Here is an 11,657-nt window from a genome sequence, read left to right on the forward strand (position 1 = left end):
TCCAAGCTGATCTCAGGTTTAAAGTTAATAGGAATAATTTTCTTAAACTGGCCAGGAGTACAGACTGTGTGGGGGTGTATTAGTTGGGGCTTTAACAACAGAAATAAATAGTCTTTGTTAAATGAAAATCTTTTGCGGCCATAAATGTGTCCAAACACCGATGTGTTATTCAGTGAAATCAGTGTTGCCACTTTTCCTGATTTTGGGGAGAAACTCGGAGTAGCCCCTCATTGTCCAAAGTCCCACTCTGCCAGGGAGAGAAAAAGTCGGATGAACTCTGCCCTCTCCTCTCATCACTTACTCCCCTTCCTTCTTTCCTTCCACAAACACCCTTTTTGGGAATCAGTCATGTTCTGAAATATTGAAGTAGCATTCTTTTTTTCCCTCCTTGTAGATGATCTTTCAAACCATGTCCCTGTCCTTGGGTGGGGAGCAGGTAGGTGCAGGCTGTGATTTAGATTTATGGACGAACGTAAGTTCCTCTGCTTGCCACGACAGCAGTGAGCTATCGATTAACCACATAATCTGTGACCATTAGCGCAACAATGATCAAGTCCTGTCAGAGTGGGACACCCTCCTAATTAACTTGTAAGATGCCAAAAATTCAGTGTAGAAACAGAGTCTTAATTCCAACGTAAAGTCTTAAACCCAGTGAGTGTGGCTGGACAGTGTTCTTAACCAAGTCTGTGCCCTGACAACTTTGGAACTAATTTTCCCTCTGCAGACAATACCCAGTTTCACTCAGGCTGGAAATATCCAAAGGAATTTAAACAACAACAACAACAACAACAAACCGAGGGTGAAGAAAAGGGTCTCTAGCAAAAGCCAGACAGTGGAATCCTGCGCTGAGCACTTTTTAGATCTGAGACGTATTCCATTTGGATTTAACAACAGAATTAGAATTTATTTAATGTAAATTGTTTGCAACTAAGAAAACCCCCTCCAAACCCAAAGCACATTTTGGTGAGACCAGGTTTGCCTCCCACAGGGCAGCTGGCCCTGTTGGGGACGGAGAGAACCCTCCATTTCCTGTGGGAATTAAACTCTGGGAGCATCATCCCTCTCAGAGAAGCACTCACCTCCTTGAGGAGGGGGCGCCAGAGGGTGGGACCAGAATTGGGAACCTGGGTTACTTTTGCTTTTTTGGCAAGACAAAAGCTGGGACCGCAGCAATTTTCTGCTGCTTTGTCCACATCTCAAGGTGTGGGATTGTCCTCCGAACACACTTGTCTAGCAATATTATTGTTAACTGGAGTCCAGAAAGTGCAAACTCTGTCGGCCCCTTTGGATGACAGAGAATCTCTCTCTCTCCCTCTCCCCCCCCTCTCTCCCTCCCTCCCTCCCTCCCTCCCTCCCTCTCTCTCTCCTTTCCCCCCCCCCCCTCCCCCATTCCGCTGTCTACCAGAAATGCACGTGTGGTGTGGTCAGCGGCACCGCCAAGGGATGAAGGTTAGGGAAATGCCTGAGGACCAAGGGGCGCGGGGTGAGGTGGAGTTGGGGGGCGCAGGGAGGGAGGAGGAGGGACAAGCGGTCAGGCTTCGCTTCCCGGACCGGCGGCGCGCAGTTCCCCAGGCCTGGCGCTAGATGTCCCTGCAAGTTTTCCTGTCACGTCTCCGGGCGCACAAGTTTCAGACAGGCAGGGTGCCTAGGTAGCCCCAGAGTTCATGGAGAAAGTACTCCTCCTTCCTCCCCTCAGGTGGGGTGCGGGATTCTAGGGGGAAGAAGGAGGAAAATAGAAGCAGCCAGAAAGACCCGAGAGAGGCAGAAACTCAAGGCTGACTTGCCAGGGATGGCCGCAAAAAGTTGCCAGTCCGAGTCAGGCCTGGATTCCCCAAACCGACGTCTTCCCTCATAAACCGAAACCTCCAAGAAACCTCCAAGCCTGGGGAACTCGCTCAGCCTAAGGAAAATGTGCCCGGGGTTCGCAGCTCAGGCTCTAACCAGACAGCTGCTCCCTCACATCCCGCGCCCAGCGAGCTTGCAGCCCAAAGCGGCGGTGGGATTTGTGCCCCGTGGTCCGGGGGTGCCCTCCCCTCTTCTCCAGCAGCGCGGACAAGTTTTTATTATCTTCAATCGACCCAAAGTGGAGAACCTGCCGCTCCGCAAGAAACAAATATTTGATCTGAAGGCCTACCCGTCCCTCAAATTAGGCCTCTTTCCTGAAATTCCTCCTTTTGAGCAAAAATTGCTTTTCAATCCATTTGGAGAAAATCCTTTCTGCACCCTCACCCTCAATGCGCATTAAAAGTTCCTGTCAAAGCGTGAGGACATGGGGTGGATCCTTGTCTTGTTTTATTGAGGCCTGTACCTTGATAGGAGGCTGTGATAGCCCTAAAGTTATGTCTTTAAAAAGTGGGGACACTTGACAAAGCCCACTTCCAGTTTCAGCCGATTTTCTGGGAGAAGTGCAAGGGTTGGGCATTTCATTAATAAACGCCAACAGAATGTTAATCTTCTCACTACCTACCCTGCATACACAGGCTCAAAGTCTGGGAGGTAGGCCTGGATTTAAAGGAGATACATGCAAAACGAGAAACCCAACCAAAAAACGCTGCCCAGAGTTTGTATACCTTATAAAGTGGATATTATCCAAGGTAAGTTCACATCAGGAGCAAATCCCCCACCCTCTCTGTGCGGAAGGCTTCTCACCTCTGAGAAAGGGGTAATAACACAGTTGATTTCTAGAGTTGCTGTGAGGTGTAGGGGAGATGACAGATGTAAAAAGCACTTGTGCTTTCAGAGTAAAAGCTACCTAGAAGTTGGCCAATATTACTATTACTTGTGGGTGTGGAATCTAAATAAACGAAGGGGCATGAAACATTGTAAAGGAATCTTCACTGCCTCCTGTGAAACCTTGTCTGCTAAACGCAGTTTAGTGAAAAATAATAGGCGCCTTCCAGGGTGAGCAGTGTCCCTGACATGTACTTGTCATAATGCACGGGCCGAAATGCAAAATGGTAGTGTTATTTAAAGGGTGCCATAGATCCCTGACCGGTTTGGCTCAGCGGATAGAGCGTCGGCCTGCGGACTCAAGGGTCCCAGGTTCGATTCTGGTCAAGGGCATGTACCTTGGTTGCGGGCACATCCCCAGTGGGGAGTGTGCAGGGGGCAGCTGATCGATGTTTCTAACTCTCTATCCCTCTCCCTTCCTCTCTGTAAAAAATCAATAAAATATATATATATTTTTTAAAAAAGTGCGATAGAGTTTTCAGAATCCTAATGAACCAAAGTGTGCCCGCGAAATGGTGTTTCCCCTTTTTCAATAGACCGAGGTAGGTTTGGCGCAGACATTGGGCCCTGAGGTGAGGGGTCCCAGAGGACGGGAGGCAGTGGGGGACCCGCTGGCTGGGGGCAGGTAGAAGGGTCAGTGTACGCATCGCACAACTCAGCCGTGGCTTCTGGGATTGAAAGCGGCTCACAGCCGCCAAAACCTCGAGGAAAACAGATGGGGGCGCCAAACGACAGCAATAAAGGCATCCGCGATTTCCGCCCTGGGCGCGCCTCCGCCCCCCTCCCCGTCCCCCCCCCCCCCCACCTTCGCATCTGTCCTCCTCCTCTCCCAGCCAGGCCCTTGGTCCCCCGTCCCCACCACGAACCCGAGCCTGGACTGAGGTGTCCCATTTAGTCCCCAAAGCAAGTGGGGCTGGGAGAGGGGTACCCTTTCCAGTTTCCTGCTCAGCGGCTCCCCTCCTCCCTCCGCTGGGCACGGCCCGCCCGGAGTGGTGGAGCTGGGCGCTCGGACTGGGGAGCAGGGAGGGAGAGGTGGGGGCCCCGGCGAGGCTGAGCCCTGACCCAACGCCGGCTGGGAAGGGCTGGCAGTTTTCTGAGCCGGCGGCCTCTGGGGCAGGGGCGGAGGTGCCTGCGAGTCAAGTCCTCTGAATACCCCAAGTCTGCTCCGCGTCCCCCCACCCCGACCTCCCCAGCCACAACGCCTATCCAGCTTTCCAGTTCTCACCTTGGGGGAGAACTCCATTTATTTCCTTAAAGAGGTGGAATTGATTTTCTAAGCAAGGCTCGCGTCGTTGCAGTAAGTTGGCGCCAAGGGGAAAGGAGAGAAACTTTTGGCATTGACTACGTATATAAATGTATATAAATATACTTCACACCTCGCCTCCCCTTACATTCCTGACGCGCCCCCAACGGGGCCAAGGTTAAAAGGAAAGCGCCAACACAGAGATGGACAAATAGATCCCGGATTTGCCCCTCGCACACCCCGATGTGCTGGGTGTGGCGGCAGGGAGGAAAGGGGGGGCCTGGGTTGGGGTATGGGTTGGTGCTGAGGCGGGGAACGCAGGACCCGCGCCCGGCGCCCAGACTGCCCGGGTCTTTCGGCCTCTTCGGAAGCGCTCAGGCTGACCTCGGCGCCCCATCCCTGTCCTCGCTCACCCCGCCTTGGCCGTGGGTCTCTCTCCCTGTGGGCTGCTGGCGGGCGGACCCGCACAGTGCATCTGGGGTCCGGGCAGGGTGGGGTGTAAGCGCGGGAGGAGCCGTGCAAGGGCCTTGAGTAAAGATTGATCTTCGTAAAAATGGTTGCCGCCGGCGTCATTATGACCATCAAAGTCATCGCCAAGAGGCTCAGCCGCCGAGCCCAGGCGGCGAGGAGCAGCAGCAAGGCTGGCCCGCGACTCTCCGCGCCGGGAGGCAGCGCGGGGAATACCCGGGGCGGCAGGTAAGGGGCCGGGGTGGGGGCGGGAGGAAGGAGAAAAGGAGAGCTGAGTAGGGGAGAGAGGGCAGCGGGACGGTGGGGGGGAAAGGCCCTCTTCTTGGCCCTATTTGACCTCGAGACCAGGCAACTTAGCCACAAACAATTTGATCTGAAGAGGGAAGGGGAAAGCTGGCAACATAAAAAGTGGATTTGGGGCGGCCCATATGGCTCTGTAAATCGCGACTGCGTTTTAAGTTAGCTGTCGAATTCTGCTATGAAATCGTCCAGCAGAGTTCATTTCCCCCAGGGAAAACCCGTAGGCGAGAAGCCTATCCATCAGCAAGATTATAAAAGCAAAAAACCTGGGACTTCAAGTTCAGAACTCACTCTGCAAACGGTGTTAAAAAATCAGAGAGGACCTAATGATTTCCGTTTGGAGGCGCGGGCCCAGCGCACCTCCCCAGCCACGTAGCACTAAACTGCTTTCAAAAGTCTACAAGATCTCTCTCTCTCTCTCTCTCTCTCTCTCTCTCTCTCTCTCTCTCTCTCTCTCTCTCTCACCTGGGAAGGAGAAGAGCAGCCTGGCTAAGGCGAAGTGGGGGAGAGAGAGAAGTCCTATTTGTGAAATAAAAGACATATTTCGTTCTGAAATTCAAAAGATAAGTAATCCAGACAGGAGCGCAAGGTCTTCTCCTTACGCAACTCTTCCTACATCCTCCCCCTTGTCCAACCCTCACCCCCTCCCAACTGTAAATGTTCAAAAAAAAAAAAAAAAGAAGCTTCCCTACGACGATCTACTCTGGAAAAATCAAAGCATTATCTATTATTTAACACATATCTGTGTCCGAGGAAAAATGAGGAAGGCGCTGCATGATTAGGACCTAAGGGGCAACCCAGCAAACTGAGAGCGTAATGATGCCCCTAAATGAAGGGGGAAATGTGCCGCGGAGCGCTCTATTAATCAGACTGTCAATTTCACCCCCGAGGCCAAACCCCCGGGCGAGCAGAACCGGCTCTGAACGGGCAAAGGACCGGAGCCTTCCTCCTCACTTCTTGTCTTTTCAAGCCTCCTACCTGGATCTATTTGTCTGCTCCGAAGCTGCCTTCATTACCCACTGACAGGAGCGTGTATTTATTTGCTTATAAACCTGTTACAATAAATGATTATTCGAACGGCGTCATTCGTACCTTAATGACGAGCGAGCGCTACTTTTTGATGAATGACATCTTGGGCTCGGAAGGATGTATGGGTCATTTTGACCAGTCATTCCCTCGCTCTGGCATTCCACAATTTTTCTGCCTCCCTCCAAAAGAGATAATAATATCTAGAGGCGCTCGCTGGGGCTGAATGAGAATTAGCCCTAGGCGCAGCCCATCATTAGGACGGGACAGCCGGACCACTGTGACATTTTTCAGAAAGCTGGGATGATGGAAAGAATAAGAAAAGAGATGATTCTGATGGAGAGAGGGCTGCACAGCCCCACGGCCGGCAAGAGGTTCTCCAATTTGTCCGACTCGGCTGGCAATGCTGTACTCGAGGCCCTGGAAAATTCGCAGCACCCGGCTCGCCTTAGCCCGCGCCTGCCGTCCGCCCCCCTGCACAGCTCTCTGGGAGACCTCCCTGCCAAGGGCAAATTCGAAATAGACACTTTGTTCAACCTGCAGCACCCGGGCAGCGAAAGCACCGTCTCCTCCGAAATCGCCTCTGCCGCGGAGGGCCGCAAAAAGCCGGGCCCTTATTCCGAGGCGGCCGCCGAGGCGGATATGAGCAGCGACGTGGAGGTGGGCTGCTCCGCTCTGCGCTCCCCCGGCGGCCTCGGCGCCGCGCCGCTGAAGGAAAACAATGGCAAAGGTAATCGCGCCGCGCTCTCCAGTCCCATCCTCCCTGTTCCTCCGGGGCTGCTGCCTGCCCTTCCCCGTGACTTTGCCCCTCTGCTCTCCCCCGCAGCAAGCGGCAGCTTGCCCGCTCTAGCAGGGGCGGGACGCCTGCGGGAGACCGTGCCCTCGGGCTCTGATCATTGAGTGTCTCCAAGAGGCGCAGGCCTGAGGCTCCAGGCCCGCCTGACGGCCGGCCCCGGTTCCCGAGCCGGAGAAAACGTTCCTGCGCCCGGCTCTAACGCCGGTGCGCGCCGACCCACCCCTAGCCAGCCGCGGAGTCCGCTAGGCTAGGCAAGCGTGCACTGAGCGGCTGCACTGGTCTCCTCTGCTCTGAGCTCCCAAGGCCGAGTGGAGGGGGCATTCTGAGTAAGTCGGGGGGAGCCTCGCCGGGCGCCTTTGGGAGACCCGCTTGGGTCAGCGGGAGAAAAAGAGTGGAAAAGTAAGGTCCACCCCCTCATGGTTCCGGTTTGAGCGGCTGCTGGCTTTCAAATCTTAAAATTTTAAACAAACCCCCAAAACCGTCAAAGAAGGGTTAGAGGCCGCACAGAAAGCTGCCCGGGGGTCCCCAGACCATGGCCAACCCAGAGCTTCCCAAACTGCGCCTGGGTGTGGGCATTTTCCCTTGGCCAATTTTCCCAGAGTTGAAAATTTCCAATTATTATTTTTTTAAAAAACCACCCTAATTGAGTTGTTATTATTTGGTTATGAAGTGCTCCCCAAACTTTATTGATTCCATTAACGGCAGCAATTTGTAAGCATGACAGACCCCATCAATTCAGGCAGCTCCTCGCCTGGCTCTCGCGGCTTCCCCCAGCTGCGCGCAGCCCCAGCGAGGGGATCGTGGCCCTACAGTGACTCATGCGCTGTCGGCCGTTCGTTTGCCAGGATACGCGGAGAGCGGATCCGCTGGGGGCACCACGACGTCCTCGTCGGGCTCCGGCCTCGGCAGCCTGCATGGAGGCGGCGGCGGCGGCGGGGGCGCGGCGCTGGGCAGCTCGGGCTCCGGTGCCGATCAGGTGCGGCGCTACCGCACGGCGTTCACCCGCGAACAGATCGCGCGCCTGGAGAAGGAGTTCTACCGGGAGAACTACGTGTCACGGCCCCGCCGGTGCGAGCTGGCCGCTGCGCTTAACCTGCCCGAAACCACCATCAAGGTACGGATCCCAGCACGCGCCTGGCTCTGGCCTCCCGGGGATGTCTGGGTGGATGTTTGTGTCTCCTTTCTGGGGGGCTAGATTTAGCTGGGCCTGAAAACCCGCGAGGGAGAGTCACCAAAGGAATCGGCATGTTTATTTCCCGAATCCGAAGGGTTGGTGGGCCTGGCTGACCTGGGAAGGGCCTGAATGGCGGAGCCGAGGCCGCAGACGTTCGCCCGTTCGCCCGGGTCCAGGTGCCCATGGCCATGGCTCCATTTCCCCTGTGGCGGCGGAGCAGGCTGGGTTTTGTTCCTCTGGTATGAACCAGACGTGGAACTTTTCATTTGCTTCTGATCTTGGACATTAATTTCCCACAGAAATCGTTACAACACAGAGAAAATGATACTGTATTTTAAAAACCGATTGGGTTTTTTAAAAAGTATTCCTAAGTATTCCCCCCCCAAACCCCCTGGAGAGACAACGCAATGAACTTGTCCTTATTTACACATTTTAGGTGACTAGTTTTATTATACGACCGAGAGAGAGATAGACGGGAGGTTGGGCGACTTGGTGAATACTTCACAGAGGATCCGACTCTCTGGAAAAAGGAAACGGGAAACTCCACGGGGCAGGGGAGGGGTGTGGAGATCTCCCTTCGGTTTCCTCCGACTTTCTTTAAGTTAGGGGATGATGTCTTCATCAGAAACCGGGTTTCGAGGGCATAGAAAAGTCCCCTTCCCAGTTTAAGAGGAAGTTATTCCCACCACTCATTGGAGGCAAATGTTCCCAACAAAATCATCCCTTCAACATCAACATCGAATCAGTGACCCCACGGGCAGGCTCCGGTAGCTCAGAGGACTCGGTACCGGGAGCGGCGGCCTTTTCCCCAAGCGGCAGCCGCAGCCTCCCTGCCCAGGCGGTGCACATGCCGGGGCTGCGCGCCAGGTGCCGGCGAGCGGTGGGGCGGAGTGGGAGGGTGGCGTCGGGACGAGAAAACGCAGCAGAAGGTCAGGGAGCAGAGCCCGAGGGGCTGCAGCAGCCGGACCCAGCGTAGGAGAGTCTTTGTAGAGGAGGCTGTGCCCCGCGGTCCACTGGGCCACCCGCTCTGTCCCAGCGGGGAGGGCAGGGGACTGGGCGCTGGGTCGGGTCGGAGGGGAACAGGCCAGGTCTCTCGGAGGCCCCGGAGGGGCGGGGAGGCCCGGGCCGCGGGTGCGGGCGCGGGCGCGGGCGCGGGCGGGGGCGGGGCGCTCCCTAACGCGGGCCGCGCGGCGGCTCTCCCCGCAGGTGTGGTTCCAGAACCGACGCATGAAGGATAAGCGGCAGCGCCTGGCCATGTCCTGGCCGCACCCGGCCGACCCCAGCTTCTACACCTACATGATGACGCACGCGGCCGCCACCGGAAGCCTGCCCTACCCCTTCCACTCGCACGTGCCGCTGCACTACTACCCGCACGTGGGCGTCACGGCGGCGGCCGCGGCCGCGGCGGCCTCGGGAGCAGCGGCCGCCGCCTCCTCGCCCTTCGCCACCTCCATCCGCCCGCTGGACACCTTCCGCGCCCTCTCGCACCCCTACTCGCGGCCCGAGCTGCTGTGCAGCTTCCGCCACCCGGGCCTCTACCAGACGCCCGCGGCCGCCGCGGGGCTCAATAGCGCGGCCTCGGCCGCCGCGGCTGCAGCAGCGGCGGCGGCTGCAGCCTCCTCGGCCGCGGCGGCTGGGGCGCCCCCCAGCGGCGGCTCCGCGCCCTGCTCGTGCCTCAGTTGCCACAGCAGTCAATCTGCCGCGGCTGCCGCCGCCGCCGCCGCCGCGGCCCTGGGCTCGCGGGGGGGCGGCGGCGGCGGCGGCGGGGGCGGCGGCGGCGGCGCGGGGGCCGCGGGGGGCTCAGACTTCGGCTGCAGCGCCGCGGCGCCGCGCTCCGAGAGCGGCTTCCTGCCCTACTCAGCGGCTGTGCTGAGCAAGACGGCCGTGAGCCCGCCGGACCAGAGGGACGAGGCGCCTCTCACCAGATAACTACGTCGCCGCCACCGGGGGCCGTGCCCAGGAGTCCCCTCCACGCCCCCCGCGCCCTCTGGGCGTCCACGTGCCCTCTGCGCGCTGCCCTCCGCTAAAGCTGCCGGCAGGGGGCGCCCCGGCGCGGGAGGCTGAAGGGAACCTGCAGGAATTGGGGGGGAAGAACGGGCGCGAAGCCCGGCGGGCGTCCCCCCACAAATTATTTCTATTTTTGTATTTGCTACCCAGCCGCCTCCCCTTCTCTAAGTATGTTTTCCGCCGCCCAGGGCCTGCTTCCCGCCTCTGTCCCGAGCTCTTGGTCTCCCCGAAGACAACCCCCTCGTCCTCAAACCACCCCTCTGGGGCCTGGGGCTCGCTGCAAGCCCCGAGGTCCGGGTTCTTCGGCCGAGCCACGTGGCGGGCAGCGACGGTGACCCACAACAAAGAGAGGGGGGAGTGGTGTGCGCTGGTGCTCTGTGCGGGAGGGAAGGCACCCTCCAGGTTCCTGCGGCTGCTCTTCCCCCCTCATCCTTGCTTTTCTGTAAATGAGGGTGAGGGTAGGCGGCAGCGTTCCTCGCAGCCTGAGCTTGTTAGGGGCCCTGTCCGAGGAGAGCGGAAGGATGGGAGGTCCGAGGAGAGGCCGGGAGGGCAGAGGGACAGCACGGACGGCGGTGGGTGTGTGTGTTGTGAGATGGTTCACTGCGCGCGGGGGCCCGGCCGGCGGGGCTGCGGCCGCCTCCCCAGGAAGACAAAGCCGAGGTGGGAAGGGGTGGCGTCTCGCCTCCTCTCTCTCGGCCCACCGCCACTTTCTCTTTTTTTGGTTTGGGATGGAGGCGTCTTGAATATTTTATGCAGAAAGCAATGGCTAATGAGGTGCCCACAGCCAGGCCAGGGAAGAAAAGGGGCACGAAGGGGAGGGCGAGATGGACAGATCCCTGGAGTACTGGAAGAAGCGTTTTCAGCTCAGTTTTTCAGCGACCGGGTTCCACTTCATCTGGGAAATACTTGAATCTCTCGATGTATGCTGTTCTCCTGCAGCATTTCCTTAGACACTTTTCTGAGTTCCAACTCTCTCTCCCTCATTCCTTTCGTTCTTCGCTTTCTCATTCCTCGGGTAAAATGGTTCTCGGCATGTTTCTCACGCATGTCTCTTGCGCCTTCGCCGCTGCAAAGCCGCCGCTGGGTTGTGGAGACCCGCTCTGCCAACTCCGGCTACTGGAGGGGGTTTCCTTGAACTTGAAGAAAGGCACATCAAAACCCACCAGTGTTAACTGCCACGTCAATTTTGATGCTAATAATGTGCAGATTATGACGAAAATTGCCAATCATGCTCTCTGATGGACCTCCTTTGAATGTGGAATTGGAGAAAAGTTCCCCGCACGGAGACCTGCTGTCAAGTACTAACAACCCGCTAAGGGAAGTCATTAGGAGAGACGGATAAGAGACTCGGTACATAAAACATTGTTCTTGGTGCATAGAATGTCTGTTATTTAATGTTATCTCTGTTACCTGAAGTGATTTCGCAGAAGAAAGACACGTTCTTATCATCTCAATTGCCAATTTTCATTTTGGTAACTTGGACGTCCTGGGTAGACTTTTCTCTGTTAAGTTGATATTCCACCAATGTGAACAGCCTCATTAAATCAAGCCCAGATATTTCCATAATGCTCCCCGCAGAGCCACTTCGCCCCTCACATAATGAGATTTTTCTGAAGAGTTAAAGCCCTAAAATAACTTGCTAGTGCATGTTTAGACCCAGTGAAGTGGGTATGTGTATTAAAATGTAGGTATGCTACCTACATATTTGTGTGTGTGTATATATGTATGTATGTATATATATACATATATATCTGCTCTCTTAAACATATACATATGTAAGAGATATACACACACATTCATATATACCCATTGGCACTATTTTCTGTGATTTATTTCAAATTTGTGTTCTGACATATTTTTGTTATTTTAAAGACACTGGATTTTAAAAATTCATTTTCTAAAAATAGGCTTTC

General features: G+C 56.1%; 1 protein-coding gene across 1 annotated transcript; it reads left to right on the plus strand.

Moving 5' to 3' along the window:
- Positions 1-6,070: 6,070 nt before the first annotated feature.
- On the plus strand, positions 6,071-9,666 carry EVX2 (even-skipped homeobox 2; the record flags this gene model as incomplete). Its single annotated transcript, XM_081096088.1, has 3 exons — positions 6,071-6,497; positions 7,409-7,677; positions 8,944-9,666. 3 exons carry the CDS (start codon positions 6,071-6,073, stop codon positions 9,664-9,666), a joined length of 1,419 nt encoding a protein of 472 aa, XP_080952214.1.
- Positions 9,667-11,657: the final 1,991 nt, after the last annotated feature.

Source organism: Myotis nattereri (assembly GCF_964212035.1).
Source record: "Myotis nattereri genome assembly, chromosome: 7".
Classification (NCBI taxonomy): domain Eukaryota; kingdom Metazoa; phylum Chordata; class Mammalia; order Chiroptera; family Vespertilionidae; genus Myotis; species Myotis nattereri.